We start from the raw sequence: 26209 nt of genomic DNA, 5'->3' as shown, positions 1-26209 counted from the left end.
CCTGCTGTCATGCATTTTTTTTTCACTGTTCTACCACAATGTGAAATTAACTCTGAGTTCTTATAGGCTATGCCAGAAGCATGCACTCTGGAAGGTTGGAAAGGTTACAAGTAAAGTAATGACTGTTTATTATAGAGGATAAGACCAGCTAATCGCAGAGTGGCTTGTTGTCAGGGTATTGGTCACAGCAATTCATGAAAACCACATCAGGGCAGCAATCTGTTGGTAAAGGAGTGCCCACATGAAAGAAATCATAGACCTTTTGCTGAAGTACTTAAACTGTGTGTAACCAAGGAAAAAGTCAAATGACCTTTAAATAGTGTTGCTGTATTACTAGTTTTAGACTGTTAAATCTCTAGGATTTCACTGCAGATATAGATGAAATTCAGTTTAAATAGAAAGTGCATTTACCCATTATCCATGGTACTGCATCTTAAGACTGGAACTACAACCTCATTAAAACAATTTTATTTTTAATAAATATTTAGGCAAAGAAACGTCTGATTTTTTTTCATATCAGACTTATTAAAAGGAAAAACTTGTGAATACACTTATGTCAATGATGAAATCTTTAGGACCAAACAAATTATATAAAATAATTGAAAATAATAAAGCAGTTAAATTATCCTTGTTATGATGTGAAAATAGTGATTAAAAAGCTACAAAGTTAGATTTGGCAGATGCTCTGAACAAGTCAAACAGTGTAAATTTTTTTAGTTCAAAACTAAAGATTAAATTACTTTGTTGAATGATATTTGTTTTTTTGTTTTTCCATTTGCATTTTTCTACTAAAAGGACAATACATGCACATTCAGGGCAATATTCCTGGGTGATGTTAACCTTGAAATTGATGAAAAAATCTATACCATAGACTCAAGGGTACTTTTTGGGATTGTTTTTTTCCCGTGCTCTATGCAAATACAACACAATTGAAAAGTTTACTGAAAACTTTTATTGTAATCAAAAAGTGACATAACAGGGCTGTAATGAATTTTGCAAATCATTCTGCTGATATTTTAGAACGGATACCAGCTTTTTCTGCCAGGCAATTAAAAAAAATTCAAATGTGAAAATTTCACAGTACAGTAAACTCCACCCAAACTAATTAATGGTGGTTAAAAATAAGATGCCCCAGGCAAAACCTCTCATGTTACATGGTCACAACTCACAATTCTGTACAAAAAGTTCGTGTTATAAAGCTCTGATGTAAAAATCAAATAATCAAGCAGCAATATTTTAAGTGCAGCACAGGGTCTTCCATGTCATTATTTACAAAGCTTGAATCTGTTTACATTATAACAAAATTTAATACAGATGACTTAGTAATTAAGTCAATTTTTTAATCTGTCATTTTATACTGTGACAGATTTAACTTTTTGGTCATCCTTTTCCTTCTCCTTTTCTTTATCTTTGCTCTTCTTGGATTTTTTCTTCTTATGCTTGTGTTTTTGGCTCTTTTCCAATTCTAATTCAGTGCCTGCGTGTTTCTTGTGTTTCTTATGTTTTTTATGTTTCTTGTGCTTCTTCTTTTCCTTTTTCTTCTTCTTCTTCTTGCTGTCCTGACTTTCTGCTGAGCTAGCGCTGCTGCTGTGGCTTCGTGTTTGGCTTCCAGAAGGGCTATGACTTCGACTTCGGCTAATACTAGGACTACTTTGACTCTGACTTCTCACACCTACTTGGCCAACTACTGTTGCATCCAGGCTCTCTTTAGCTTTCTCTGTCACCTTATCTTTCAGTTCCTTAGGATTTTTCCCTAAAGTTTCTTCCTCTTTTGCAGACACATTACTCTCACTGTCACTTTCATTATAATCTGGTACAAAAGCAGCCTCATCAGTTTCTCTTGTTAAGTCAGAAGAGAGTCGAGAAGAGTGGCTTAACTGGGGCTTAGGTTTGACAACAGTCTTATCATTCTGTCCAGTAACATGCTCTTTTTCAATCTGTGTATCTGGTGAGCTATGTCTACAAAATAACTTATTTCCACTTAACTCTTTCTCTTTATTGTTCTTTGTTTCTGATACATGCTTCTCTCGCTCTTTAACTAGATTTTTGTCTACAGATTTATTATCATCATTTGAACGTTTGGAATCATGAGCAGCTTTGTGATCATATGGTCTTCTGTCCTTTGAAGGACTAGAGTTGCTTCTTTTTGATTCTCCTGCTCCCTTTTTAGGGAAATCTGTCCTTTCATCCTTCAGTTTATTTTTCTGACCTAATGAAGAGTCTGATTTAGTTCGAGAAGGAGAATCCTTTCTTCTTGTTAGGTCACTCCTTTCATCTCTCCGTTTGGAACCAGAGTGTTCCCTGTTATCATAGTCTACTTTTTTGTCTCTATTAGGAGTAAAGTCTTTACTTGAGGAACCACGCCCAGAATCATGCTTATCTGAAGTTCTACTGTCTTTGGATGATTGAGAAAGACTTTTAAAGTTTCCTTGTTCATTTATACGATCTACACTAGTATCTTTTTCTGTCTGAATGCTGCTTTTTCTTTTTTCGGAGTTTTCCTTATCTGACACGGAATGATCCCGATCTTTGGTTTTTCCTTTTTCACTGGATGAACAAGTTTTTGAACTTTTGGCCTCATGCTGTACACCTTCATGGCTTACTTCTTTTGTGGGCTTCTGAACTTTCTCGGATGGCTCACTTTCTTTTTCAATATGCTTAACAGGATTTGATGGCTTAGTGCTAACATTTTTTATAACACTAGCAGGCTTTCCTACACTTGACAAAGCTTGTGTAGATTTAATGTCTTCCTCTTCAGATTCAAAGTCATCTTTGTCCCACTTTGACTGAGGAACCTGAATCATAATAATAACATCTTCAGGAGGAGCTGTATTATCATTATTATATTCTTCCATGGTCTTAATGACAGTTCGTTTTGTGTCTGTTTTTTCTTCAGACTTCCTTACGGGGCTGCCTCCAGTTGAACTTGTACTAAAAGAAATAAAACATTAATTGGTACCTAAAATTTTAACACTTCGCAGACCAATAAATTTTCATTTAAAGATGCATGAAATAGTAGTAACTTTTACTTAAAGACTTATTTTGAAAATGTTTCAAATATTGGCCTTTTGAGAAATATACTGATAAGGAATATATAGAAATTAAATGCTAATCAAGCCCTAGTTTAATGTTCAACTCTAAAAGTACAGAGAAAGAATTTTTTTCTTTTCTTTCTCAGCACCATGTTGTTTCACTGCTTACTTTTGTCCCGAGTAAGTAGACTGACTACACTATACCCTCATGGTTTTAATATGACTGGTAGGATCTCATTTAGCATGTGTTTTTTTTTTTTTTTGGTGGGGCAATGGGGGTTAAGTGACTTGCCCAGGGTCACACAGCTAGTGTCAAGTGTCTGAGGCCAGATTTGAACTCAGGTAACTCCTGAATCCAGGGCGGGTGCTTTATCCATGGCGCCACCTAGCTGCCCCAGCATATGTTTTTATATAAATTAACTATGGGCAGACAGGTCTCAGTAATGGTAGAGGATACCCAATCTAGTCCTGACCAATATAATAGCTCTCACAACAACATTGATACATAATAAAAAAAAAATGAAATCCTGTTGTGATACTTACCATTATAACACAATTCCTATGGAACTAAAATAAAATGCTTCTCTTTAATACTGATCCTTCTAAAATCTTACTTTTTCAGGTATCAAAGAATGTTATTAGGCAAGATATTTCTTTACTCCATTAAACTTAAAAGTCTCAAATATTAGATAACTGGTACTTTCTTATGCTTGTGAACAGAGAATACTAGTCTGATGGTCTATTCCAAGCTGTCTGTCACTGCCTCAAAATAAGCTATCAATGGCAGGCACATTGCAGCACCTAAATTCTCAATGGCTTTCTTCCACTCTCTGTATCATACAAATCAATTCTCCTTTATTATTTTTCTTCTGTTTTAATTGAAAATCTAGATTCTATAAAACCTTGAGTGGGGGCAGCTAGGTGGCGCAGTGGATAGAGTACCGGCCCTGGAGTCAGGAGTACCTGAGTTCAAATCCGGCCTCAGACACTTAACACACACTTACTAGCTGTGTGACCCTGGGCAAGTCACTTAACCCCAATTGCCTCACTAAAAAAAAAAGAAAAAGAAAAAATACAAAACCTTGAGTGCAGGGTAGAGAGATAAGCATGGACCATATGCAACAACCCAAGGGCAATTAAGCAGAGTAGTGTGGCATGACTATTTTGAGTAATCTTACTGTTCATTTAGTTTAACTTAATTTCATTAATTCAAACTAAATGGGAAGAGTCTAATCAATTAGTGAATTATTATAAAAGTCTGAATTGCAGAATACTAAAAAGAAATAATTTTGTTATACGAAGTAACTCAATTTAGCCTAAAAATGTCTAGAAGTAACACTAGGAACAGTGGTTCTTGAATTTTTCAACTCATTTAGTCTTAATATTGACAATCACCTCCTTCCCCCTTAAAAGAAGTTTTATGTGAGTTGTAGCTATAGATATTAACCATATATTTGAAATTATAACATCTTATTATACTAATTGTGAAAATAGTTTTGATCTTATGAATTCTTCCTGAAAGGGTCTCAGGGTTTCCCAGATCGCATTGATAACCACTGAATAAAAGGAACTATTACAATTAACAGAAAAAGATGATTTAATATGAATTTTAAAACTGACAGGATAAAGACTTCTAAAAACGAATCCTTAGAAATGTTTTTCTTTGTCTCATTGGGAATGTAGCCCAAAATGACTCACAAATTCCTAACATCACTGATGAGTAGTCATCTAGTTTCTACTTAAGCACCTCCAATATTAGGGAAATTACTTCCTTTTTTGAAACAGCTCATTCTACTTCTGACCAGATCTGTTAATAAGTTTTACTTTACACTTAGGCTAGGTCTGCCTTCCTATAGCTTTCACTCATTGATCCTGGTTTTGTCTCCAGGATGAAGCAGAAAAATCTCTTTTCCATACATCAACCAGATGCTACATGGAATCAATAAAATATTATAAGCTCCTAATCTGCAAAAAAATTTGCAATGCCAAATGGATAAATAAACTTTATGGGAACATGCTAAGACCTTACATTTCCCCCCAAATGTTATTTATATTTTCTTAGCAAATCTGTTTCCCCAGAGATAGTACAAAAGTGAACCAGGCCCAAAGTATCACAAATTTTATATTAGAAGAATTCTTACAAATGAAACTGAATTGTATTGCAGAACTGCAGTGAAGAAAAAAAATTACCTGGTATAATCCACAAGAGTTGAGCTAGATCCTTCAGTGGCTGTTACTTTTCTTCTTACTTTTCCTTTAACTTTTTCTTGTTTAATTTTACTGGATGTTGGCTCCAATTTTTCAGTGAGTTCTTTTGCATTGGGCAGATTTTCTCCACTTCCAATTTTCTTCCCTGTTTCTCTGTTGAGCTTTATCTTTTTGGCTGGAGCAGTTAACACAGCTTTGTCTTTTTCTGGGGTCCTATCTGTTTTCTCAACATCTGGCTCAATTTTGCGCTTTGGTGATGGCTTCATCATTTCGGCAACTTCTGGTTTAGAGTTTTTCGATGACAAAATCTCATGTTCTTTATCTACACCCTTTTCTTCAGCTTTTCTTTTTCTTTTCTCTGGCTTGGCATCAGCTGGCTTACTTTTCTCATTACTCTTTTTTGACTTCTCCTCCTTGTTAGCTAGCTTTTCTTGTTTGGCATCTTTTGAATATTCCTTTTTAACCTTTTCCTCCTTGATGGATTTAGTTTCTTGATGTTCTTTTGTCACCTTGGGGTGAGCTTTTCTGGGTGTACTAATGGTCTTCTCATCTTTCTGGGAGGAGGATTTAGTACTCTCTGTCTTTGGCACCTCCTCTTTGGCTTTTTTGGATGGTGGTTCAGATCTTGGAGACTTTTCACGCTCTACATCTATTTTGTCCTGGGATGTTTTAACAGGTTTTGCAGTGCTTTCTTTTTTGGAACCAGCAGTTCCTTCATTTTTACGTTTGGTCTTGTCACCTTTTGCTTTTGGTTTGTCTTTTTCTTTCTTTTCCTTTTCTGATACAGGTTTAAAAGTGATTGACTCTGCCTCCATTGGTTCATCTCTAACAGGGGTGGCATCATCTCTACTGGGGAGAATGAACAAGGAGTCTGTTTTAATATCTTCCCCACCTACAGGTTCTCTTTGTTTTCTAGAACTCTCTAATAACTCTGTGTTAGGAAAGCCTTCATTTTCTTCCCCCTTTCTTCTCTTTCGATGTTTTTTATGTTTGTTTCCCTTTCCATCTCCTGGTGGATTTTCACTCTCCTTCTCTTTTGACTTGGTATTATCCTTCATGGTGTGACCATCTCTTGTTGAAAGCTTTTCTGGGTAATTGCCACCTATGTTTCGACTTCGATGACCTTGTACACTAGAATAATCTTCCCTGCGACCTCGAGCAAAAGGAGAATTCTCTCTTCTGTTGCCCAATGGTCCAAATCTCTCTGGAGAAAAGTTCTCCCTATTTGCTGGAGGTCTGGGCTGTGCTCCAGCAGCATAACCTTTGTAATATTTTTCATACCACTCTCTGTAATTTCTTTCCCATTCTCTGTAACGTTCTTTTTCAAATGGGTCTCTAAAGTCAACATTCCTACCATAGTAAGCTTTTATATCATAAGGTGGTGGAACTTCTCTGTATCTGTTAAAGTATTCACGTTCTGTTTCTCCTTGAGGTATATTTCGTTTATTAGGAGACTGTCCCCTAAAAACTGGAGGAGACCTCGATCGTGAATGGTATCGCCGATATGGGGGTGACCTTGATCTGGAACGGTGATATCCATGAGACCTGGATCTTGAACGATAATTTCGACTTTTCCCTCTACCTCTTCTGGGATATGGAGGTGATCGTGAATAAGAACGAGAGTGTGAACGACTAAAGGATCGAGAATAGGACCGTGAACGTGAGGAACCAGATCTTGATTTAGAATAGGTATATGAACTTCTTGAGTAAGAGGAGCCACTATATGGGGATTTAGACCTGAAAACAAAACAAAACAAAACCCAGGATTGAGGAATACAAATCAAATGCAGCCTTTTCAACTTCTAATACCTCGCTTTTCATTTTTCTGCTTTTTCTATAACTGTCATATTTTAGTTTATCTAAGAAGATAGTGACCTCTACTGGTATGTGGATGATGAGCACTCAAGAATGGCCTATAGAAACAATCTATTCAATGAAGGTAAATTCCAACCAAATAGAATGTAGTGCACTAAGCAGTAACATGCAGTGACATACTGGAGAAGGACATAATTTTTAACAGCACACAAGATTGATAACTACTTTTAAAAACAATCAAATCATTTATGAATTTTAAGGATAAAATTCCTTTAAATAAACTTTTAAGGGAATGTTAACTCTGCTTTCCTATTAATAAAACAATCTGAAGTATATTGTTGTTTCATAACTACTCAGGTTAATGTTCCAGTAAAAAGCCATGACTTTACGTTGAAATACTGCTTAACGATTTAACCTACTTCAGCATATATACTCAACGTCTACTGGGAACAACTCTATGGAAGAGTAATTTAATTCCCATAATCTTATTCCAGAAAATAGGATTTACAACAGAAAATTTAAATGAATCAACAGATGACAAGAAATGTTAGTTTTCCATTTCTATCAATCTAGACTGAATTATAAAGACAAAAGTACAATCTTGTATTCAGATATTTCCTTGAATATCCAGTACCATTATTTTAAAAATTTCCTATCTTGTGTCCTGCTAGATTACTTTTTATTCTATTGTGAAGGCTTACAAAACACTAACCTTGAAAATGAGCGCCTACGCTCCTTTTGAATCTTTTTGTATTCCATCAATTCCTTAGCAAAATCATTTGTAAACTCATCTAGTTTGGACTTTTTCTTTTCCCTAGTAAAATAAAGTTAAAGAGTAAACGTTAACAAAAAACTGTGTAAGAACTAACAAGACAAATATAATTAGATCATGAAGCAAATGAATTCAATAGTCAAGTTTTTCATTTTAAAACAGTAACTAGGAATCCCTATTAAGTTTCTTGGATGCCTTGTTTTAAATCTTTATGTGTTTTACCTTTTTTCTAAAGAGCACACAGGAAAATGTTTCCACAAGCACCCACTTTAATATATACTTGTCATTATTAAAATGAAAAAAATATAACTGCAAATTAAATACTCACTCCTCTTTTAGTCGTCTCTGCTCTCTGTAGAATTCTTCCCTGGATAAAGGTGGAGCTTGTGTTGTTGGGATAGCATTTGAATGAGCTGTTTGTACTGCTGTTGATACCCAAGGTGTTGATAAATTTGCAGGTGCCGGAGGGAAACCTGGAGGAGGGACACTGTAGCCAGCAGGTGGTGGTTGCCCAGGTGGAAACTGTGGAGGAAACTGTGGTGGAGGAACACCTGGAGGGAGAGGAAGTGTGTGGGGAGGTGGTGGATACAAAGGAGGTGGTGGTACAGGTACAAAGACAGGTGTTGCTGGTAGTGATGGGCCTTGAGTTCTCTGTGAGCGTTCACCATGGTGTCGTCCTCGATTTATGCTTCTAAAGAAAAAAAAATCCTCTTAAGTCATGACTAGTCCACACTCACTTTGGGAGCATAGTGTAAAATTCCCTGTTTTTAGGAATGAAAAAGAAAACCCATTCTTTATATTTTAGTATACTTTGGCATACTTAAGCATAACTTGGATTCCACTCACTCAGAATTGAACAGATTTCTTTATTTTATCAATTTACTCAGAGAACCCAATTTTGTTTGTGCAAGTACAGCACGGAAAATATTTAGCCTCCTTGGGAATATAAATGCCTATAAAAGTGTGAAAGATAGTTTATCATATTCATTAATCAATCAGTAAGTATTTATTAAACACCTATTATGTACCATCACTGGGGATACAAAGACAACAACGAAGCTATTCCTGCTCTAAAGGAACTCAACAATCTCTAGATAAAGACAATAAGTATACCTATATACAAAATATACAAGGTATATTAAGGGTAAAAGGTAGCTTAGGTGGGGGAAGGCATTATCAGTTGGGAGGATCAGAAATAGCATAATGTAGAAGGCACTATTTAAGGTGAATCTGAAGAAAACTAAGAATTCTAAGAGGTGAATGTGAAAAAGGAATTCCAGGCATGTGGAGAGGAAGGAACAGCCAATGAGAAGGAAGAGAGATGGGATATTGATTTTCATGTATGAGGAATGCTAAGGACAGTTTGTGCTAAAAGTGACCTTAGATATCTTCTAGTCCAATCCCCTTCATTTTATAAATGAGACAACTGAAGCCCAAAAAAGGGGAATTGACTTGAACAAGGTCATTATACTCTATTAGAAACAGAGCTGGAACTTGACCAGGTATTTTGGCTCCTGGTTCAACGTTCTTTCTACTTAAGATTTTTACTCACAAGAACAGCTCTTGACAAAATCTCTTTGTCCATATATCCAATGAAAATTTGAAAATAAAACTATGTCCTCATAAGTAATAAAATTGTACATTTAGCATATCCAACAACATTTTACTAATTTAGATGAGGCATTAATGTATTCTCAATCAGTGAGGTCTAATTAAAGTGTGTGTGTGTAAAAAAGCAAAACTGGATCAAACTAAACATTCACAACAAATACTCAACAATAAATAACTGATTAAGTTTACATGTTCAATTGCCTAACTTAAATGTCTTAATTTGAAGACAATTTCCTTGCAAATATACTTACGGTTCCCAACCAGGCCTACCACCAGCAGAACGAGCAGCATTAATTCTTACTGGACCTTTTAATAGATAAATAACAAAGTATTAAGTGAGGTTAAAAATAGATTTTCAAAACTGGTTTTAAACTAAAGTTATATTACTCACCAGTTGTAGGTATCAACTGCCCATGCAAAAGGGACTGTCCAAGCAAAGAAGGTGTTCCAAGTACAGGCACCTGATATCCCTTGTGGAAGGGGACAGAACAACAAAAACCCAAATCAAACAAAAACAAAATTGTCAAATGTTACTATTGAGAAAACTCCAAATAGCTTTAAAAACTCTATTACTCAAATAAATTTACCTTTTCTTCCATTAGTGCACTAATTGCTATTGATGAAGAAGCTTTAGGATGGTCTGATACCAAAGCTGCAGCAGGTATAATTTTATTATCAGGATCACTGGAAAACATAAGATTATTTGTGACAACATAAAGATCAATAGTAGTGTGGTTTAGGTGACTATAGTTAATATTTTAAGCTTTCAAAATGTGAAATCTTTTATTTTGCTATATCAATCTATATTTCTCTAAGCGCACTGGGAAAGTTTCAGTGTTAACAGATTCTCAAGAGTTAACTAAATGGTGTAACATTAATTACTACACTATAGGTAATAATTTCAGGTAACATAGTACACCTCACTCATATGTTACATACTATTCACAATTTCTGTTTTCAAAAAGCTTGTGATGAACTACTATCAGCTTTAAGAGAGAACCTGTTGGGGCAGCTAGGTGGCACAGTGGATAAAGCACCAGCCTTGGATTCAGAAGGACCTGAGTTCAAATCTGGCCTCAGACATTTGACACTTACTAGCTATGTGACCCTGGGCAAGTCACTTAACCTCAATTGCCTCACAAAAAAAAAAAAAAAGAAAAAAAAAAGAAAAGAAAAGAACCTGTTAGGGACAGCTAGGTGGCACAGTGGATAAAGCACTGGCTCTGGAGTCAGTAAGACCCAAGTTCAAATCCAGCCTCAGACACTTTACACTTACTAGCTGTGTGACCCTGGCCAAGTCATGGAACCTTCATTGTCCCGAAAACAAAACAAAACAAGAAAGAACCTGTTGGATCTAACATTACCAGTGTTAGTATGTAAAAAGTCAGCTATGGACTTTTGGTTTTATATATCCCTATAAATACTATTTGCTTAGGCAAGGATGTTTCAAATGATATTCCCCCAGAAGTTATGATGGCAAAAAATGGAAAAGCAAGATTATTGTCATAAAAACAATACACATTTTTCTAGAAAATTAGGACATTCTTCAATCTTAAATCAGCACTTAACACTGTGCAGAATGGTATGTACCACTTAAGGGTCTTTGAAAGAGAGTGACATAGCTATTACAGAGGACCAGCAACATGTAGGAGAAAAAAAAAATGGTCTGGAAATAAGACAACTTGAATTCTAGTCATGACTTTGCCACTAGTTATATGATTTTGGACAAATTAATTTCTCTTGATCTCTGTTCACTCACCTATAAAATGAGGTTATTTGAAAAAACGAACACACTGCTTTTTAGTAGTAGCTGATGAAGATATTTAAGTATAGTATGCTAAATAAAGCTGCTTACTATAAAAGCTACAGGGAAATTTACAAATCATCTGTGATTGTGGGAGATTAAGGCACCTAGATTGGTTCACTGAAAATTACGATGTAAACAAAAATATATGACCTTGGGAAGAGAATAATGGGCATATTTAAGAAATAGACTTGGATATGGAAAGAGGAAAGTAAACAACAATTCAAAAATTCATGTAGGGGTAGATAAGTAAAGGGATAAATAAATGGTCATTCCTCAACAATGGTGGAAATCTAGACTGGGAAGACTTCCAAGGAGGGATACAAAGAAGTAAAAAGACTCCTTGCCTTCTAGGATTTTACAATCTAGTCAGTGCTATAAGCACGGATGCAAATAAATGTGATGGTGAAAAACAGAGACAGGGCTAGGTTTGGACTTCATATAAAGAGAGAGATAAGAAGTAAAGGTTAGAACAGAAAAGGTGGATAGAATTTGATGCATTGTGAGAGTCAAAGACAAAGGAAAAGAAAATATCTTAGAGACAGAATAGAAAAATCAGATATAGGGAATACCCCATAATTAACAAGGGAAGTAAAGAAAAAAACAACCTTTAGGTACTGAAGAGAGTAATTACAAACCCATGTCCCTGTGTTAAATAAGGAAAAACACTAGACTAAGAGCACATTTTAGTGCTCCTGCTTTTCTCAATGAAATACTTCCTTGAGTAACTCAGCTATATGTAACTTCAACCTTCTCTGAACTCCCACAGCATTTATTATCTATACAATTTGCTTGGTACTTATCATTAGGGTATTGTAAGAAGTTCTTTTTATGTCTTGCTTTTTTTTCATGGCTGTGCTCCTTCCTTGTGGAGCTGGACAAAGCCTCCTATTTCCTTTTAACTTCAATTGGCTTTAGCAGTGACCCACACATACCAAAAATTAATAAATGGTGATTAATGTGTAGCTCAAAAAGGGAAGCAAAAACAAGGTAAAGAAAAATGATTAATGTTTTTAGTTGATTTCTAACATACTAAAAACACACTTACCGGAAAGGTCCATCTGGTTTTTCAGAATGGACAGATATAGACACTGTGGCAGTTATATCAGGAACTGGTGCTGGAGTAGAAGGCTGATTTATAGGTACAGCAGATGATAAGGAAGACTGATTAGGAGTCATGGATGATGATATAGAAGTAGCAGCATGAGTAGATGCAGATGTCACTGGAATCATTAAAGGGTCCTGTTGTCTTGAGATTGGAGGTCTCATCAGGGGTTGTAGGTTCCGCTGAATCAATGGTCTTGGAGGTGGAATTGGAGGTGGTGGTGGGGGTACTTGCTTTCGAAGTCTTTTAGTATAGCCAGTTTCATTTTTGAAGTTATTAACAGCCTACAGAAATCAATTCAGGTTAAAAGACAAAATTTAGCCTAATACGTTAACAAATGCAGAACTAGTCAATGGAAAAATGTTCTTTTATATTGAAGAGAACATATAATACAAGCTATATTTACCTGGCGTAAAAATTTGTTGGCAATTAAAGCATCAGGAGATACATCATTTTGATGACAAGTTGGACATGTATGTTCATCTGATTCTAGCAATGCTGTTCTTATACCTGTGTTTCAAGACAATTTGAGTTACAGAAAGGATAACTAAACTTAGGTTCACTGACCTTACAACACACATTTATCAAGTAAGTCCCTTTTTACATTCTACATTAATAAATTCTGTATCTAATAACCCTATACCAGAATGATAATCTAAATCAGTTTCTTCCTTTAGATTTTTTATTACAAACTCTTCATTCTAGGATTTAGGATGTCAAATACCTCAGATGAAGTAGAGCTGAAACTAACCATTACTGAAAATGTATGAATAAATGAATGAAATAGGAAAGAAACAGTAGTATTGACTAGTTTCCTGCATCATTCTAGAAGGCTGACCACGATGATCATTTTTTGGGGTGGGGGAGTGGGGTGGGGTGATCACATCTACTTAAGAAATCATAATGTAATGTGTGGCTAGGATAAAAATCACAGGGGCAGCTAGATGGCTCTGTGGATAGAGCACCGGCCCTGGAGTCAGGAGTACCTGAGTTCAAATCCGGCCTTAGACACTTAACACTTACTAGCTGAGTGACCCCGGGCAAGTCACTTAACCCCAACTGCCTCACTAAAATTAAAAAAAAAAAAAATCACAAAACTTCTGAAATACTAATCCTTGATATAACTATTAAAATGTTCCCTAGTGGAGAAAACAGGTCAAAGGTATAGGATTTAATGCTGGAAGGGATCTTAAGAGGTCATCCAGTCCCAACCCCCATATTTTACAAATGAGGAAACTAACGTCAAAGGAAGGAGGTTAAGTGACTTGGCCAAGGTTACACAGATAATGAATGGCAGAATTGGGATTTAACCTCACATCTTCTAAACATTCCTTTACCCTAGAAAATTACTTTACCTGTCTATATGATAAACAGAAAAGACTACATGAAGAGAAAAATCCCAAAAGAACTCCCCCCACCCCCAACTTCATATATTTTTTAGAGTAAAGAATAAAACAAGTAAGGAAACCATCTTGGTACACAGCATGGCTATGAGCTACTAACTAGAAATTATGGCCAAAAAGGAATCTGGGGATGACTTTGCAAAAAGTTTCAAAAATTCTGTGAGAGGTTAAATCTACAATTAGGGGGATTCCTTACAATCACAAGATAAATATAGGAATTCTAAGAATAAGATTAATTTTGAGGTTCCTAAGGAAGATGTTAATGAGATTCCTACCTGCAAACTGTCTTCTAAAATAAATAAGCCAGAATGTTTTTCAGAAAGCATAGGATTTACTCAGGACTTTCAAAAGAAGAAGACTGAAAATGGGAATGATAGGTTAACTGTTGGTGGCTTTTTCTTTGGCCACTGTGCTAGAAAACTGGCAGGTTGCCATATAACTTATGCTGAAGAGAAGTAACTATAGATCAGGGAGTCTCTTCCATAAGGTAAGTCAAAAGAAAGGATAACTTCTGAATAGTGTTGGGCAAATAGCTCATAGGGGAGGGGGAGCAAAACTCAGGTATTTATTTATTTATGTTTTGTTTTTGTAGGGCAATGGGGGGGTTAAGTGACTTGCCCAGGGTCACACAGCTGTAAGTATCAAGTGTCTGAGGCCGGATTTGAACTCAGGTCCTCCTGAATCCAGGGCTGGTGCTTTATCCACTGCACCACCTAGCTGCCCCAAAACTCAGGTATTTATTAAGGAAATCTCACCTAATTAATCTGCTAGAATGAATGCTTCAAGTAAGCAAATTAGCTTTCTGATTTTGAAGGAAACAGATGCATGCAATGTGGCCATCTGAAAAACCTTTAATAAGGTTCCATAAAGTCTTTTAAGAAAAAAAACCACTGAGTCATCCTAAGACTGGGATACTGTTTTTATTATGGACAAAAAAATGGCTTAAGAGGCAGTTAAAGCAAAGGGAATAAACCTCTGTGGATTAGTATGAAAACTTGTTGTTTCTGACCTATAATAAATTAATTCATATCATCTCCCAGGTAGCATTGCTGGGGCTAGTTTATAAATGGTACTATGGTTTTTGGATAATGAAACTGCAGGAAGAGATTTAGAGAAGAGATGATGGTTGAACAGAAAGTCATGGTAAACTGTAGGTACTAGTATTATTTCATTATGGTGTGGGGTGAGGGTGGGATGGAGAAAGGAAACTAAAAGGACAGAGGTATTTTTAGATTAAAAAGAAAGCTTTGTTTTAAATAACATAGGTAAAAGAATTACCATCTCTGAAGGCTTAGTTCAATTAATAGATGATACCTGTCAGCTAATTAGAAGAAAACCAGAATGATGTATCACCACCTATCCCATACTTTATGAAGTTGACACCAGGAATAACAATTATTCAATTTCCTTCAACACTGTGCAAGAGTGGGTAGGACTAGCCAGGATAAATGATGGGCTTGACTTATGAATATGGCAAGTCATCCTTAAAAAACAAAAATCCCTAACTCTCGTTATAAAATGTTATACATTTTTTAGGCCAAACAGTGATAATTTTAACTGATTCTAACTAAAACCATGGCAAAAATATACAAAGAAAACTTTGGAAAAAATGGAAGTCCAATATTCGTGAAAGGAGATTTTACTTTGCTGAATGCTTATCCACTCAACACTTTTAATTTCTTTCTTTCTTTCTTTTTTTTTTGGTGAGGCAATTGGGGTTAAGTGACTTGCCCAGGGCCACACAGCTAGTGTTAAGTGTCTAAGGCCAGATTTGAACTCAGGTACTCCTGAATCCAGGGCCGGTGCTTTATCCACTGCGCCACCTAGCTGCCCCCTCAACACTTAATTCCTTACCTGTGATAAAAGACAATATTAATATTGTATATTTCCTCATTTTTATTAACATATTCAGTTGCAAAATTTGGATACATAAAACGGCATGGGCACATCCTAAGGAGAACATTTTGAAATATATACCACTTCTAGGTTTAACTGAACTTACATTCATCACAATAACTGTTCCCACAGCAAGGTATGACAACTGCATCAGTCATTATATCTTTGCAGATTAGACATAACAATTCATCTGGGATAGGGTCATCCTCTTCTGATGAAGAGGATGGTTCCTCTGGTAGGAAAGGTGGTTTTTCTTTCTTCCCTATGGCATATGCCTCTCTGAAATAAAAGAATTTAGACCTTTAAAAAGACTTTTGTCAATAAGATATAGTATTACCGAAATCATGCCACATATTCCATTACATAATGAAGAGCAAATGTAATACCAAGCAATGAATTATAGCCACTTGAGTCATTCAACAGAAGAGCAAGTTAGACAAATACCATATGTTCAAAATGATCAGGGAAGCAATTTCTTTAAGTAGCTCTTTGTAAATTGTGTAAAAGTATTCTAGGGCAGTGATTAATGCTAGGTAAATCAAAATCATAATTTTTTTTTAGGGGGGGGGGACGACGACAGTGACTTTAGGGAGCCTCTAGTAATTTTCACAAATGAGGAAATTGAAGTCCAGAGACATTAAATTATGCCCAAGATCATAAAGTCTGTCAGCGATAAAACATGGATTAAAACTCAAATCTCTGGAAATATAGTCCAATCTATCATACTGCCTAATTTTTATTAATTTTCTTTACCATGTTAACAAATACCAGTCTTTGTCAAGTTAACACAAATAAAATAAAACTACAATTAGTATTTATATCACAATACACAAGAAGAGACAGTTTTAAGGGAAATATTTATATCATCACCATGCATATCTATTCATAGTAAGCAGCAGCAGATTTCAAGATAGGTCTATATTATGATCGGTATCGAAAGAATGTATTCATCTATTCATAGTCAGCATTATGGAATATTATTGCCTTATAATTGACTAAATGATTGGGATTTTGAACATGTGCTACAAAGAGATGAAATGACACTCCACCAGACATTCCTTGACAGTCTCATCTGGGTGTACAATGTGTTTAGTAGAAATGTATTATATTTAAATGTGCTAGAAATTGAAACCCTTCTGGTAAATTTTAAATTATCACCAAAAAGCCATTAGATTCCAAATATTGCTATATTCCCTCCCCTGCAACCACCCTTCTTTCCATTGCACAAATCTAGCAAATTTGTATAACAGGAATGTCAGGCCTTAAGTTTTTAAAGAAATGCCTTTCCATTTCATTTAAGGAACAGTGTGTAGCTCTCAATGCGGAAAATGAAAGAATCTGAGCTGTACGTATTGGTAGTAGGGTACCTTAGGTGTGTTATTTGTGTTGCAGCTGCTCCATAGACATCACCACGATTCCAGAAATAAGTATCAATTTGCTTATGCCCCATTGTTCCCAATTTGTGAAAGAGGAGTCTCCCACTGCCCAAGAGAGAGAAAAAAAAAGAAAAAAAAAAAGAAGAGAAGAGGAGGAGAGGATAGAAAAAAGAAAGAAACAGAAGAGTCTGAGTTGCTTACCAGCGGTGTTAGTGGAGAGGGTGAAGGTTTCATTTAAAAATATTTTGGTCTCCCATCTCTCCCCAATATATCTGTTGTGTGTTTGGCACAAAGGGGTTTTGTATTTCAGCATTCAAGAGGGGTTTCAAAAGCAGAGGTTAATTATTAGTTGGGGTTCACAGGCAATGTTAATTTTTCCACCACAACTTATATTCTTTTAACCCATTTAAGTAAAATATAACTGAATCGGTCTGCTCTTAAAATATAGTGTTCTGGGCTGAAATAGCAATTTCAGCTTAAATTTGTTTGGAAATCTCTATATAATGTCTTTGAAGTAGAGACAGTTTATGCTCAAGCTGCTTTGATATGAAACCACAAAAACACAGGACAGTGATTGATATAAAGTGGATGGTATGGGAAAGTGAGCAGGGTACAAGTGGGAAGGGGGTGAATTTGAGAAAAATTAAAAAAAAAAATAACATCTTCATTTAAAGTTCTACACAATCTAATTCTTTTCTGTAAACTAAAACAAAACAATAGTATTTTCAATGTTTTCTTTACTATTTTATAGGCTTTTCATTCCACTTTAAATGTGCATATATCATTTTCAGTATCTCTTACTGGTTTACTCATCAAACTCTCATAACAAATATTTATTGAATATAATATTAAGAAGTGTTTTATTTCTGCATATTAACACTGTATAGGCAAAAAAAAAAAAGATCCGGAGAACACATTTTATATTCCTCATGTAGTATATATTTTCATATAGCCTTTCAGAGTTCTAAGACACTTTATTGAGCATTAAGGTCAACCTCAACCTGACCCTTAAATTCCCTCTCCAACATCCTTGACAAGGGGGTCATCCAACCTCTATTTCTAATTTTAGTTTTTTTTTTTTAAGTGAGGCAATTGGGGTTAAGTGACTTGCCCAGGGTCACACAGCTAGTAAGTGTTCAGTGTCTGAGGCCGGATTTGAACTCAGGTACTCCTGAATCCAGGGCCGGTGCTTTATCCACTGCGCCACCTAGCCGCCCCCAACCTCTATTTCTATCTCCAAAAATAGGGAATTTCAAAGAAGTTCATTTGGCCATATTCTAAAGGCTAGGCAAGCTTTCTTTATATATAACCCAAGTCTGCCTCCCTGTAGATGCTCCCTCCCAGTCTGCAAAACAGAATAAATCTAATTCATCTTCTATGTGTGACAATTCAGATGTCACGTGGAATAAAAAGAGTATCAATAACCTGTTAACCACTGGAGAAAATACTGAGTTTACTAGGTGACAAAACTAATTTTATGGACCTTGACATTAACTGTCCTCCTTTATCTTCTTAAGAGTACATGACACTAAAACAAAGTAATCAATAAACTTTTAAAAACACAACCAATTTCACATAATGCCTAATGTTCCTGAAGCTGAGATTTTAAAACTTACAGTATACTTAAACCTATAACTAATATGAAATCTTCACATTTTAGCTATATGTGGAACCCAGAACATTTATCTTCTAATCCCTAAGATACAACTTTGTTCCAAACTCATTAGATCTAAAATGATTATTTCAGATTTTAGGATAATTTGTAAATTCTCTCACTCTCAAAATAAACTGCCTATAACAAAAATAAATCTAGGGGAACATGTGCAAGTATGTATGTGAATGAGGAAGAAGGCAGGGAATGCCAGGAAAAGAAAAATTAGAAGACTACAAGGGAAGGGGCACCCACATGGACAATTTTACAAAATCCCAAAACCCACTTAAAATTTGCTTAAAATGGAGCAGACTGCAGCTTCTCATCCTTAATATAGAAATGCAACTTGTGGAGACCAGAGGTCTTAGCATACAATGTTCCCTAAGGGTCTAAATAGCCAACTCACAAGCAACAAAACAACAGCATTGCACCCTGGGACCTGTAGTCTCCACAGGTCACATTTTTGCCCCACCTCTAACCTGAGTACTTACGCATCTATAGTTGGGATTGCATATTTTCCAGTGTTGGTAAGCATGGCACCTTTCATGTTAGGATCTTTCACCTCCATCATAAAACTCCTAGGAATTCCAGTACTCTTTTTAATCCTGGGAACTGATTCAAAGTTTTTATCCTAGTCAGAAAAAAGCACAAATGTTTTCATTTGTTAAAATAATACAAAATAACTTAAGCAGCCAAACTTTACTAATGATGATCACTCAACATTTATATAATGCTTTATGGTTTACATAACTTTTTTTTAAAAAAGGGAAAATATAGCACCAGTTTATTTGTCCCAAGAACAATCAGGCAGTAGCAGGGAATCATGGGGAGACCCCTTCCCAAGAAGGAGTTGGAAAACTCCTCCTTTCTGAAGCTATTATTATAGCCTTATCTACATAACACTTTTAAAGGTAGAAGTGTAAATTATCACACTTATTGAGTTTAAATAATTTGCCCACACTCACATAGCTGATTAAAGCTGAAAGCCTAGTGAAAAATATTTTTGATTTTAAAATGTTTCAATGTGATAATCCTGGTACATCTCCAGTGAGAGATAAAATAGTGTTAAAATATCTCTAACAAACTAAAATATCCTTTTATGATCAATTATCTTATGTAGTTCTTGACTTACTCATTTAAGTTAAAAGGCTTCTTTACTGGTCTTCATATAGTTTTTTTTTTTGGGGGCAGGGCAATGAGGGTTAAGTAACTTGCCCAGGGTCACACAGCTAGTAAGTGTCAAGTGTCTGAGGCTGGATTTGAACTCAGGTCCTCCTGAATCCAGGGCCGGTGCTTTATCCACTACGCCACCTAGCTGCCCCCTGGTCTTCATATAATCTTAATTGAAAAGAAACACAACCACAAATATAAACTGATGTCAGAGTACACACTGCCTTTGAAAGTAAGATTCTGAATGGGAGAGATCATCTTGTTCCAATCCTTAATTTTACAGATGAGAAAACAGATCCAGAAAGGTTAAATGACTTGTCTAAGGTCATACAAGTTTCAACAGAACCAGGACGCCCAATCCAGTGCTTTTTTCATTACTAAATGACTACGTGGCATTACAGTTTCAGTTTAATAGAATTAAAAATTTTTCTTACAATTTTATGCTCTTTTTACTGAAATGTTAATTCAAATAACAGAAAAAAAGACTCTGAATATAAATTACTAGAAGTTTAGGAACGAGCAACAGAATGTAGGCAGCTCAGTACTACCTTACCATTATTTGTACTTCAAGGTTCTCACATTACTAGGAAATACAAAGGAAAAAAAGACTTTAAAGGAAAAACCCACAGGTCAGTAAGAAGGGTTGTGGTCAAATGTGATTTACTAGGGGCAATATGACATAGTGAAGAGGGAGGAGGACTTTGGAGTTAAAAAGACGTGGGGTTCAAACCCTGCCTCTCATACTCAGTGGCTGGGCAATTCTCTTATCTCTTTTTGAACCAGTTGCTTCCATCTGTAAAATAACATCTGTAGTTAACTTCCTTACAAAGGTGTTGAAAGGACCAAATGAAATGATGTAGGTAAAGCCTTTTGAAAATATGAGAAGAGTGGGGGCGGCTAGGTGGTGTAGTGGACAAAGCACCAGCTCTGGATTTAGGAGGACCTGACACTTGATATTTACTAGCTGTGTGACCCTGGGCAAGTCACTTATCCCTCCCCCCCCCCCCCCCCCCCCCCCCGCCAAAATATGAGGAGAATGCTATTCTAAAGGCCAGTTATTTTAATCTGGAATTTGAGGGCATGGGATTATTACTGAATTTTACCATGTAACTTGATTCCTTACAAAGCTTTAAAAAATAAAAAAAGTCTGATAAAAGCAATCTTCTATTTGTTTCAATATAGCTCACATGTAAAATTATTCTTTAAGGGAAAAATTGAAATGATGAAAAATAGATGACTATGTTCCATTCTAAGTGTACTCTGTGTCTTAAAAATGTGGAAAGCAATTAATTCTAATTTAGTGACTTTAATAAATATTGGTCACTGACCTTACTGGGGCAGTTAGGTGGTGCAGTGGATAGAGTGCTGGGCCTAAAGTCAAGAAAACTCATCTTCCTAACTTCAAATCTGGCCTCGAACACATTGTGTGTGACCCTGGACAAGTCACTTAAGCCTGGTTGCCTGAGTTTCTTCATCTGTAAATGAACTGGACAGGAAATGGCAAACTACTGCAGTATCTTTGCCAAGAAAACCCCAAACAGGGTCAGGAAGAGTCAGATACAACTGAAAAAGACTGAACTGCCTCTCACTATACATTGGTGGACCACTTTCAATTACCGTATGCCAAGTAAGTAAAACTGAGGCAAAGAAGTAATTTTAGCATTTTCAATTAATTATTTGGATTTGTGGGCTGTGCAAAGTCTCATCCGAGTTAAAATACCAAGGAACGTTTTCAGTGAGGAGGCAGCACAATAAAACAGAAAGAGTAGTATATCACGAAATCGAAGGCCTGGATTGTAGGCCCAATTTGGACCCTGTCTAGCTAGCATATGATCCTGGACAAATCACTCAACCTCACCGATCCTTACACTTTCCTCATCTAGAAAATTAGGAGTCAGTTAAGAGTCAGATGTTATGTCATTCATAATTCTATTAATGTCACTAAAAAGAAAACATCAGCTTTGAAATTCTTTAAACTGTTTTAAGTTTTCTGCATTTGAACATAATTGAACACTCAAAACAAATGGTATGAGTTAGGAGGCTATGAAAAAATTCATGAAAACTACCTTGGATTTAAAATTTAACCATTTACTTTTTTTTTCCTACTAGGGAAAATACACAACAAACTACAATTGTAGTAAGAGTTAACATTATTGCATTCATATTTGGCTATATACAGTTCCAAGGAAGTTTACCTAATACCCAATGAAAAAATTAATGTTCATTAAGGAGGGTGTTTTGAATCCTAGCTCTGCCACTTAACTACTTATGTGATCTTGAGAAAGTAACTTCCTCTTTTCTGGGCTCACTTTCTCATTTGTAAATGGAAGAGATTAGACTGGATGAACTTTAGGTCTTCCCCAACTTTAAGTCTATGATCCTATCATCTCTAAATCCAGATAAAAGATACCCTTAGACCTTTTATTTTTCCTTGTTAGTGATTATATTGTTTCTAATATATTAACCTGGGCTGTAAAAATTTTTTCTAACATTAGCCACTGATTCTTTTTAAAACAAAAGTCTCTTGAATTTATAGTATTTGAAGCTGAACTTAAAAGACTGAAATTCTCATTAGTTGCTAATTTCCCCACATTGGGAATGAATTCATTCTATCAATCAAGTATAATATACTGTAGCAGTAATTAGTTTTTATACTACAGTAGTATTTGTGGATTTATAAAAGATTGTATTGTTTGTAAAATAAATATTTGTATGATTCACAGAACTTACCCCATTTGTTGGGCAATTCTTTATGTAATGACCAGGTTTACCACACCGGAAACAGGTATAAGATGGTGGAGGGGGACCCAGAGGTTTCTTCATGTAACTGAAAGTTAAAAATAAGATATATAGACACACAGATGTATGTTCTCACACACATGCACGTACACACGCGCAGACACGCACACACATGCATACACAAGTTCCACTGTTTTTTCCCCCTTTAAATATAAAGAAAATCCCCACCCATTTTACTATTGCAAAGGATCAACTTATGAACTTACTTGATTGGATCATATTCGTGGCCAGACTGTGACATCATTGCTTTAATTTTATCTTCTTCAGAAGCATTGGCTTCAGCCAGATTGGCAGTCTGTTTAACAGGTAATTATTTGACACACACATTAGAAACACATTTAAGTCCACACAGCCAAAGACAACACCACTCATCCAATCCTGTAAAGAGCAGCATCTAACTAAAGTTGCACAAAAAAAATCTACTTATACATACTCCTGAAGATGCTCTGGGGAGTTCCTTAAGCCATTACATGATGTTTGGGTGTCTGTTTACTTGAGAAATATTTCTTGGGGGCACTCAAAACCTTAGGCCCTGTTTGTACTTAGTAAGACTTGTGTATGTTCTCTAAAACTTATGACTGATGTTAGGTGAAGAAAGAAAAAACACTTTTGAATGTTCTTATCCTTAGACAAAGTCTCAAATTTCATGTTATGACTATAATTAATTGGATTATAGCTTCAGTATAGAAATCTGAGTATGGTGTAGAAGGAACTAGGAATATTTATGATTTTACATGGCTACAAATTATGAGACACGTAATTATTCATAATTGTAAGTTAAGTCTAAAACTTATGTCATGCTACCTTTCAAATATTAAAGATGCTTAATTTAGAAAAGATTTACCATTTTATTAATTCACTATACACTAGTCCAGATACAAGCAGGGTCTAAGGGAGTGACTCCTAATCATTTGAGTCTTCAAACATCTACTAGCATTCAGATCAGCCATTCATTGGGTTTTACACCTTTTTACATTCATTCACAAAACAAGCAACCAGTTTCAATGTTTTATTGTCAATTTCATATACAATACTTTTCTTAACATTAACATAGCTTAGAATGACATTAACATTTACAGAAAATTTGATTACAGATGTTTAACAACTAATTTGTTTGAACCCAAACATTAGTTTACAAACAATCAAAAAAAAGAAAAAAAGAAAAAATGAAAAAACAAAAATCCTCCCAACCCCCCCAGCCCCCCGCAAAACATTAGTAGGAATAAACCAAAACTCAAATATGGCATTTATAATACATAAGAATAAAACAGTAAACTGTTAAAGACATTGCCTCTATGCTAAACCACACTGCATTAAGAGGTTAAAGTAAGTAACAGTTTTAACCTGCTTTATGTTATGAGGTTATCTGAATGTTTATTCTTCAAAAACAACTTAAAAGATGTTCACTATTAGGACAGTTTTCACATTTTTTGGAAAAAAAAATGGACACAAGCTAAAACAAAACCAAGGACAGGATAGGGACAGCACTAATGGAAAATTCATCTTTTCAGCTCACTTTCATATTAATTTTGGTTTGTTAAAATCATATTAAGATTGTGAAAATTCTTGCTAGTTGGTGAGGGTTGGGGGAAGGGAGTAAAAGGAAAAGGAATGGGAGAAGCTATAAGCTGGAGAACTTCTAACTTTACCTTCAAACAACATCTGTCTACTCTAAAATGAATTTTACTTATTGAAAAGTTGATAACTCTATTTGTCCAGTGTAGTCAAGTCACTAGTGCTTTCCCAAACAAAAGGTACACATTATTGAGCAAAATATGCAAGCAATCTCATAGCAAAACATGGCATATACAACAGTTTCAAGAGGTGACATTTTGCCCATATGCCAAACATATACATTGGTATATTCCTATAAACAGTTATATACACTTACACAATTTACATAGTCTGTGTTCAAACAAATTAGGTTGTTTAACTTGTCTACTGCAGACAGACTACAAGTCTATAATTACCCCCCCCCCCAACAAAGAAATCAAGCAACTGAAACATTCCAAATATTGGCCATCAGGTTAATTCAGAAATCCAAGAAATAATCATGTGATTGTCCATGTATTAAGGAAAAGCTTCTATTTTGGCTGTGTAAGTAAGTCCACATAATATACAGCCAAACAGGAATTCCTCCAGAACTTTGTTAGTTTCCAATGTAAAATTAAACAAAAATGCATGAGGAAAAAACTGCTAAATGTAGCTTCATGTGCTTCTTCTTTCTGTCTTGAAGATGAGCAATACTCCAACATTATGTTGAGGCTGATAAGGTACTCCCCTATCTTCCCAAAATTGGAACTACTCTTTACAGGATAGTGAAAAATAAATGTACATTTTTTTCCAAATGAAATTAAGAATTCCCCCCTTTTGAAAAATTTGCACCAAATACAAAATTATTCATAATAAAATACAAGTGGTTCAAGAATATATATATATATGTATATATACCTTTGTAAGCTGGGCCAGAGAAATAGACGCAGAAGAGTCATCAATCTGTTCATAAAAAATTAAACACACATTCAAGTTCCACACTGAAAACATCTGTTAGTGATAATTAAGCCCCTAGTGCTGTTTAAAATCAAGTACTGGGCATTTCCTTAAAGTTTTCTAAACAGCATGTTTTCTATCATATGCCATGTGAAGTTAAAGTGTAATTGATCCTATTTTATCCCTCCCATAAATGTGTCTATATATCTATGTAGATATATATCATACACAAGATAACATGTGAGGGTTTCAGTTACAGTAAAGAGATTGTGGGATAGGAAAGAATATAAAATAGAAATCTTATAATAATAAAAAGTACTACAAAAATTCTATATCTTTTAATCCTCTATTGATGATATTCATGATTGATTGATTGCACACTGCAATCTTTATTTGTAAGTGAATACTTTCACACTGCCAAAACTGACAGTTTTAAAATAAAAAGTAGTCTAAGAACCAGAGAACTGTTTTTAATATTTCACAACTGCTCCCATCTAAATGTCACTGTTATTGTGAATACATGTGCCTATTCTCCTGAAGAATCTAATAGCTTCTTGCTTTAAAAAGGAAAAAAAAAAGAAATAAGAAAAAAAGCAAAGCCATGTTAAGGCAAAAGATGCCAAATGAAATGTGGGGGGGTGGGGGAGGGAGGAAAAATAAGGCATCCTGTAGAGGTGAGGAAAATAGTCACCATGAGGCATGAACCTTTTTATTTTCACCCTTGGAGTAAAGGCAGTCAGTTAAGATTTTCACTCTGTCTCTAAGAAAGCCACCACACTGACCAAATGGAATTATGGTGTACAACTGCTAGGAAATAAGAAACCCTAATGTATTTCAATTTTTCAAAAAGAACCTTCAATATTTGACCATCTAAAATGAGATTTTTAGTACCAGGTAGGAGGAAACACATCTCCATGATATATACTAAAATTAACTTTGATTATAAGCTCACTATATTATTAGCGTGTGTGTGTATATAATGACCTACTTATATGTAAAATGTTATATAAGTAACTAAACTTCAGCCACCCAGAGTAACTTATGTCAAAAAAAGAACAATGTTAAGTTATCTGCCAA

The 26209-nt window shown here is 35.3% G+C and overlaps 1 protein-coding gene across 4 annotated transcripts in view; it reads right to left on the bottom strand.

Annotated features, from left to right (window-relative positions):
* Positions 1 to 929: 929 nt before the first annotated feature.
* The window catches only part of RBBP6 (RB binding protein 6, ubiquitin ligase), a 39950-nt gene continuing 14670 nt past the window's right edge, over positions 930 to 26209 (bottom strand). For 2 of the 4 annotated variants that reach the window (XM_043977786.1, XM_043977787.1), the window contains 15 exons: positions 25094 to 25138; positions 22849 to 22937; positions 22574 to 22670; positions 19165 to 19304; positions 17014 to 17127; positions 15753 to 15925; positions 12754 to 12857; positions 12291 to 12631; positions 10026 to 10122; positions 9830 to 9908; positions 9690 to 9744; positions 8156 to 8518; positions 7768 to 7869; positions 5223 to 6977; positions 930 to 2931 (listed from right to left, as the gene is read on the bottom strand). In XM_043977786.1, the coding sequence (XP_043833721.1) occupies positions 1353 to 2931; positions 5223 to 6977; positions 7768 to 7869; positions 8156 to 8518; positions 9690 to 9744; positions 9830 to 9908; positions 10026 to 10122; positions 12291 to 12631; positions 12754 to 12857; positions 15753 to 15925; positions 17014 to 17127; positions 19165 to 19304; positions 22574 to 22670; positions 22849 to 22937; positions 25094 to 25138 (5133 nt within the window). In that variant the 3' untranslated portion in view covers positions 930 to 1352. The remainder of the gene's footprint in view (positions 2932 to 5222; positions 6978 to 7767; positions 7870 to 8155; positions 8519 to 9689; positions 9745 to 9829; positions 9909 to 10025; positions 10123 to 12290; positions 12632 to 12753; positions 12858 to 15752; positions 15926 to 17013; positions 17128 to 19164; positions 19305 to 22573; positions 22671 to 22848; positions 22938 to 25093; positions 25139 to 26209) is intronic. The other 2 variants (XM_043977788.1, XM_043977789.1) reach the window with 1 other exon arrangement.

The sequence above is a fragment of the Dromiciops gliroides genome, chromosome 1 (genome assembly GCF_019393635.1).
Source record: "Dromiciops gliroides isolate mDroGli1 chromosome 1, mDroGli1.pri, whole genome shotgun sequence".
Lineage (NCBI taxonomy): Eukaryota > Metazoa > Chordata > Mammalia > Microbiotheria > Microbiotheriidae > Dromiciops > Dromiciops gliroides.
The sequence above is the reverse complement of the archived record's forward strand: the minus strand, read 5'-3'. Positions and strand labels throughout refer to the sequence as shown.